The following is a 7,473-nucleotide window of genomic DNA, read 5'->3' as shown; positions in this document are numbered from 1 at the left end:
CCGGTTCCCCAATGCTGTCCTCATGATAGTGAGTGAGTTTTCATGAGATTTGATGATTTTATAAGGGTTTTTTTATCCCTTTACTGTGTACTTCTCTCTCTCCTGCTGTCATGTGAAGAAGGACATGTTTGCTTCCCCTTCCATCATGATTGCAAGCTTTCTAAGGGCTCCCCAGCCTTGCAGAATGGTGAGTCAATTAAAACTTTTTCCTTTATAAATTACCCAGTCTCAAGCAGCTCTTTATAGCAGTATGAGAATGGACTAATACACCTGGTAAACAATAAGTAGGACTACCTAAAGATCCCTTAGTAAGCGGCATAAATACTAGAATACGGAACTAATCTCCATAGATATTCTAGACATTGACATTTCTGTGATGGAGTATAATAGTCTTTGTGATATAAACACACTTCCTCCAAATTCAAATACAATTTGATGCATTTTGCACTACACCATTCCAGGAAACAGGTAAAATGTTTGATAGTTCTGGGGCCAAAATTTGATGTAACTAGTTACCATGTTTTTAGTACAACCGTATTCAGAAGATTCTTGAAATTGTTCAAGCTGAGGTCCACACTGCTCATCTCCCCGGGTCTGATCACCATACCCACAATGTTTTGCCTAGTTTCTGTGGCAAGTAGAAACCTCTAAGTTTAGTCTATTGGAGTTTCAGTGTGAAGCGATGAACCTTTCTGGGAGCAACCCATATCCCTTTTGAGAAATATTTCTGTCCTTGTAACTGGACTCTGGAAAACTGAATATTCTTAAAATTGGAGGCAAAAATATCTTGAACCATTAAATATTCTCCATGATCTGTTAGTACGGTATTCGTCAAGTCTTAAATCTCAGTATACAAAGCTCCTCTATAATGAAGTGAAAGGGACAAATATGCAGTAGGACCTATTCAAATCCAAAAGACCAAGTAGGTTACACATGGTAGTTTCTTATTTTTCCATGACAGCAGCATTGCTTCCTCTCTCAGCTCTTCCTATAAACTTATGTGGATTTTCATTAAAAAGTTGAAAGTAAAAGAAAAGAGGTAGGCTTGATTTACATATAAATAATCTTTGCTTAAACTGACCTTCTAAAATAAACTGAGGTAGCATTACAGTATTTCTTAGGTATAACTATAAAACACAGGGGAAACGTACATTTCCATGAGGTAGAACTTTCATCAGTACATTTGATTGTCAACTTTTCCCTAATACAAGAGAGTCCAGAGTTACAGATTTATACAAGGGTGTCATAATGCCAACATTTTTAACATTTGTGCCAGAAAATCCTTGTCATGGAGTGCTGTCCATGTGCATTGCTGGATGCTTCATAGCATCCTTTGCCTCTACCCACTAAAATGCCAGTAGCATGGTGAAAACAAACAAAAAAAAAGTTTCCATCATTGTTCCCTCTCACATTGAGAACAATTAATTTACACTAATTATTGGGCAATTGTTAATTGTTTAGCTAGATGACTGCGTACTTGGAAGAGATGAGACTGAGAAGGGGTAGCAAGTAATTCTGGGAAAGCAGTATATTCAATGTACCTCACAGAATATGCGCAGGCGGTGAGCATGTTTGTGTCCCATGCTTGCCAAAGTACATGCACTCTAGAAGAGCCCCTGAGTAACTCAGTGGAAAAGATAGATGCCTATCAATTTTCCTATGTGACCACCTCAAAGTTTGCTCAATGGACTAATGAATAATCACATTTATACGGTAGTGAGATGAAGGTTTTATATGTGTTTTATTTCTCAATAAGCTTTATGTGGAATAAGTGTCCAACTGTTCAAGAACAAATACCAAAAATGTTACTGATAAATCACAATTCCCTGGGGACTGTAACCAGCCAATCAATGGTGAGAAAAAAACTGGACCCTTCTGATAATAAATGAAGTTGTTATTTGTCCTGGAATAGACACATAATCTGAATATAGATGTGCTTTACCTTTCTCTCTCCCTCCTCTTACACTTTCTTTATGATTGTTTCTTGAGCTATTCTGTACTTCATTGTCCATCTAATAATGCTCCAATGTGTGTATTGTTACATAGAACATAATTTATCGCCATTGTTAAGGCAGATGTTCATGGGATTTACTGAACTCACCATGTCCCTACAATTCAGAAGTTGTTGTCCCTATAGAACATTGTGATATCTATTAACGTACCTTTTATAATGTTAACTTGAGTTTCAGTAATGTCGCAAAAAATACGATATATGCTCTGATCCAGGGGAAATTTTATGTCATCATTTTTCTCTTAGTTAGACCAAAAAAAGAGTGGGTATATAGATGGTATACATATTTTTTTTTTTTTTTTTTTGAGACGGAGTCTTGCTCTGTCACCCAGGCTGGAGTGCAGTGGCCGGATCTCAGCTCACTGCAAGCTCCTCCTCTCGGGTTCACGCCATTCTCCTGCCTCAGCCTCCCGAGTAGCTGGGACTACAGGCACCCGCCACTTCGCCCGGCTAGTTTTTTGTATTTTTTAGTAGAGACGGGGTTTCACCGTATTAGCCAGGATAGTCTCGATCTCCTGACCTCATGATCCGCCCGTCTCGGCCTCCCAAAGTGCTGGGATACATATTTTGTTAAATTTATACCAAAGTACTTCACGTTGTTTAGTGCTGTTAAAAATGGTATTGTATTTTTTGTTTCAAATTCCAGTTGTCTATCAAAGGTATATAGAACAGCAACAATGTTTTGTACATTAAACTGGTATGTTACAACGTTGCAGCAACAGCTTATTCATGTCTGAATTTTCTTTTGGTCAATTGTTGGGGAATTTTTTACATAGACAATCATGTTATCTATGAACATAGATAGTTTTATTTCTTCCATCTCAAACTGTATAACTTTCATTTTCTTTTTTGTCTTGTTGCATTAGTCAGGATTTTAGCAAAATGTTGAATAGGAGACATGAGAGGTGACATACTAGCCTTGTTTCCAGTCATAGGCTGATAGAATGTAGCTTCTCTCTACTGGATATGATGTTAACTCTACTTTTTAAAAATATATTCCTTGTTGATTTGAATAAATCCTCCACTATTTCTAATATGCTATGAATTTTTTTCATGAAAAAATGTGTTGGATCTTGTCAAACACTTTTTCTGCATAGATGGATATCATCCAATGATTTTTTTGTTAGCCTGTTGATGTGGTAAATTACATTATTATAATATTTTCAAGTACTGACACAGCCTTGAAAAGTTGAAATACATCTTATGTAGTTGTGGCATACATTATACATAGTTCTTTATATACCTTCTTAGATTTGCTGTAGTAATAATTACTTGACAATGTTTACATCTGTCTTTCTCTGCTTTTAATTTGTTTTATTTAGACCATGTATATTTCAAGTGATTGTTGAAATAGTTAGAGTAATATCTACCATATTTGTACTCCTTATTAAAGTGGGACTTGTTTGGTTCTTTTCATATCTTCCTCTCTTTACTTGCCTTCTGTGGTGTGAATTGAGTACTTTATGTGATACCATTTTACCTTCTCTTAGGATATCAGTAATATTTTCTTTAAAAATTTTTATAGTGAGTACTCTGAAATGTTTTTTATTTTTAAATTTCAACCAGTTATACTTGATTCTCTATGGAGAAAGTCCACAGGACTCCTCATATTGTTATTCTTAAAGTGCTTCTGTTCTGTTCAGGTGTTGATTTGATTTAAATTTGATAAAATTGAAACTGAACTTTTATGTCAACTTAGGAAGAATGGACTGCCTAACTAAATTAACTCTTTGAATCCGTGAGCATTAAATACCTTCCTGAGTATTTAAATGTTTTTTAATAATGTTTCTTAACTTGCCTTATACAGGTTTTTAAAATTTCATTAGCCATGTTTTGAAGGATTTTTTATTCCATTATAAATGGAATAAGGCAGCACTATAGAATATGTTATGGTGAACAAATGTTCTTAGTGTTAGTAGGAGATGGGATACATGAGAAAATGAATTTATCGAAACTAAACAATGCAATTAAGATCTGTGTATTTTAGCTTATTTAATGTACGGGCTCCCAGTCATAGGTTATTTTGTCTCAAGGAATATTTAGCACGGTGTGAAATCATTCTTGTTTTTAACACCAGTGCGGAGGTGATAATGGCTCTGTGAGTAAAATCCATGGATGCTGCTGGACATTCTAAAACTCCTAAAACAGGTCCCATGTAATAAATAATTCTCCAGCCTAAAAGAGCAATGATGCTGCTGTTGAGAAACTCTTACATAAAGTGCATGTGACTTTTAAAAATTACATTTGTAAAATTAAAAAAAAATATTGTTTAGTAACTCAGAGGACAACTTAGTAGACAATTTAGTATCTAAGAGTAAGTCAGGGTATTAACATAAATGTTAGTATACTTTGACAGTATCAATGTACAAATTTTCTGAGAAGAGTTATATTTCACTGAACAAAAAATAAAATGCTTATTATGTAAAGGTAAATATGAAAATTTCAACAAATATTATAAATTGAGAAGGGATGCAAAAGCGATATCATTTTGAAACAATAGCATGCTGTTCCACAAAAGCTACTCAACTATTAAATCAGATATGTGATTTTATTGAAGAAAAATCTAATAGGTGTGACCAGTTTGTATTAATAAGGGACACATTTTTGGTAACTGGGAAAAGTTTCGGCTTCCATCAAATAGTTGAAATTTTCACCAGATTTATCTGCATATGTGTTTTTTCTTGAAATCTCTTTTATGCTGACATTGCCACTTCAGCACAAGCATGTGAAACCAATAGTTGATCATTATAAAGAACAGTCAAAGCATGATTGTTCATATAGCCTGAAAAGGGAAATGTAGTTTTACACACAGGAAAAGCTAAAAGGAATCAAACGTGATTTCCTGCACACCCCACATTAGGATAGAGTTATATCCAAACCATCTTAAAGGCAGGCAGACTTAAAATATAAATAAATAATCTCTATAGATGGTGTCTTCATTTTTATTGAAAATTCTACTTAATTTTGCTTAATATACTTTATCAGAAGGATATTACTTTTGGTTGGTGTATCTATAAATTAATTAAGGCATTTAGCTTCTATTTTCACTTTCAGTCATATGAAATTATTTCTTCACTCAAAGTAATTAATCAAGTCGGATTCTACCCTGAAACCTCCCTCTACACTTTTTCTTCTTTTACTTTTAATCATTCCAAAAACATCATTACATCTCTTTCACTTAATATCCAGGTTGCTTCTAAAATTACTCGTATCTGTCCATATATGTTCAGTATTGCTCCTGCACATACGTCAATGTAATTTTTTCAGGTTCTATAATATTATCATATTTACTATTTCCCATTATAACACTAATAAATGCTTTTATTTATTTAAACAAAGTGATCTTCCCGAAGACAACTGTATAAAAAACAGAGGAACTAGGTTTCTTAAAGTCAAGGAATATTCCTATAGAATATTGATTTTTACTCATTTCTAATTATAGTACATGTAGGTGCTTTTCATTAATACATTAATGTTAGTGTTTTTAAAAAGTAATTATTTTTATCAATAAAATGCAAAATATTATTCTGTATATAATTGCATCCACTAGGGTATTTGCACTAGTGTGGCATCCCGAAATATTTTTTTGGATATGAAAGACTAAGACAAGACTTAGTCAAGAAATTATGTATTTAGTCGAAACTTCTTCTCAAGGATGTTCTTCATTTGGACAATTAATGAAATCAGAATGTTAGGTATCAAAAAGCCATCTTCTACATTGTTGCCTCAGTGTTGAACAAAATTCCAAATCTGACCCATTTTTGTGCTTAAAAATATACCAAAATCCATTCCTTATGTCATAAAAAAGCATAACATCTTTCACTCACATACTCAATACATTCATATTGTCCCCCACCGTATTATCAGATCTACTACATCTCTTTTAGATATTAAAGACCCAGAAATAAAGAAAACAGTGGTTGTCTCTATTTTAAAGAGCAGGTTAGGTAAAATGGTTTCAAGTGTTATGAAAGCTGTAAGATTTGAAAGACAGAAAGAAATTTGGAAGTGGTTAAAGAAGCCCTAGACGAAAAATATCTTGTTATTTGAAGAGTGAAAGAAAGTAGATTTCTTCCAGGCAGAGAGAACAACAAATAAAAACTTCAGTGTATAACTAGGCTCTCTGGGTTCAATGAGCAGAAAGCTGTTCTGTTTTCTTGGGACTTGGTGAACCTCTTTGAAACAGAGCGAAGTGAAGTCAAAAAGACCATCTAGCACTGCCTGACGCGCGCCGAGCTGGAGCCCGCCCGACCCTGAGTGGCGCCGGGCCCGACATGGGGCTCCTGGGTCGCGGTGGTGGGCGGGCGATGCTCCAGCGGCCTGACCAGCCATGGAGGCCAAGGCAGGCGGCCCGGAGGAGGTGATGGACGAGGAGATAGTGCGGCGCCTGGGGAGGGAGGAGGCGGCGCGCCTGGTGGCACTGGTGCAGCGTGGCCGCCTCATGCAGGCGGTGAATCCGCAGCTGCAGGGCCACCTGGGCGAGATCCGCGAACTCAAGCAGCTCAGCCGGCCTCTGCAGGCAGAAAACCGTGAGCTGCGCGACCTCTGCTGCTTCCTGGACGCGGAGCGCCAGCGCGGGCGGCGCGCCGCGCGCCAGTGGCAGCTCTTCGGGACCCAAGTATCCCGGGCAGTGCCCGAGGACCTGGGCGGCTGCTGGGAGAAGCTGGCCGAGCTGGAGGGCCGCCCGGAGGAGCTGCTGCGGGAGAACCTGGCGCTTAAGGAGCTCTGCCTGGCGCTGGGCGAAGAACGGGGCGCCGGCGGCGGCCCCGGCAGCGCTGGGGGCTCAGGTGCCGGGCCAGCACCCGAGCTTGCCCTGCCCCCGTGTGGGCCCCGCGACCTAGGCGATGGAAGCTCCAGCACCGGCAGCGTGGGCAGTCCGGATCAGTTGCCACTGGCCTGTTCCCCCCGATGACTGAAGGCACTGCCTCCTCCACGCTGATGCCCGCCTGGATTGCTCCCGGAGCCCCGGGACCGCTGTGGACCTCGGGACCTGGACGCCGTCCTGGCTGCCCAAGAGGGGCCGCTGGCATGGACTAAGAAATCCTGATACCGAGAAGGGCCCCTCGCTCTTGCTGGCAGGGCAGCAGGGGGACTGAAGGCTGGAGCGGAGGGACTTGCTGGGGGTTGGATTGGGGGTAATAAACCCGTAGGGAAGCGGGGAAAAAAAAAAAAAAAAAAGACCATCTAGAAACCTTTCAAGATTATTTGTTCCATGGGATTGACTTTACATCCTATATTTAATAGAGAAATGTGGAGGCTTTTATCTTTGAGACAGAGTTTCGCTCTTTTTAAGCAAGTAAGTTATATGATCTGATAATATTTGAAAATATGAAACCAGCTTTTCATGAATAAAAGATTGTACAGGGACAAGAAAACCTGTAGATAGACTGGTTAGGATAACAGTGAGATACTAAGTAAGAGACAGGGTGCTTTGAGCAAAAATCATGGAAGTTAAGATGGAG

The 7,473-nt window shown here is 38.5% G+C and overlaps 1 protein-coding gene across 1 annotated transcript; it reads left to right on the top strand.

The window, feature by feature from the left end:
• The first annotated feature begins 6,245 nt into the window (after positions 1-6,245).
• Positions 6,246-7,189, top strand: LOC135965325 (coiled-coil domain-containing protein 85B-like). Its single transcript, XM_065521831.2, has one exon. The coding sequence runs from the start codon at positions 6,342-6,344 to the stop codon at positions 6,921-6,923; it is 582 nt and encodes a 193-aa protein (XP_065377903.1). The 5' UTR covers positions 6,246-6,341; the 3' UTR covers positions 6,924-7,189.
• Positions 7,190-7,473: the final 284 nt, after the last annotated feature.

This window comes from Macaca fascicularis, chromosome 10 (assembly GCF_037993035.2).
Source record: "Macaca fascicularis isolate 582-1 chromosome 10, T2T-MFA8v1.1".
In the NCBI taxonomy this organism is placed as follows: Eukaryota; Metazoa; Chordata; class Mammalia; order Primates; family Cercopithecidae; genus Macaca; species Macaca fascicularis.
Note: the sequence above shows the minus strand (reverse complement) of the source record. Positions and strands in the feature narration are given on the sequence as shown.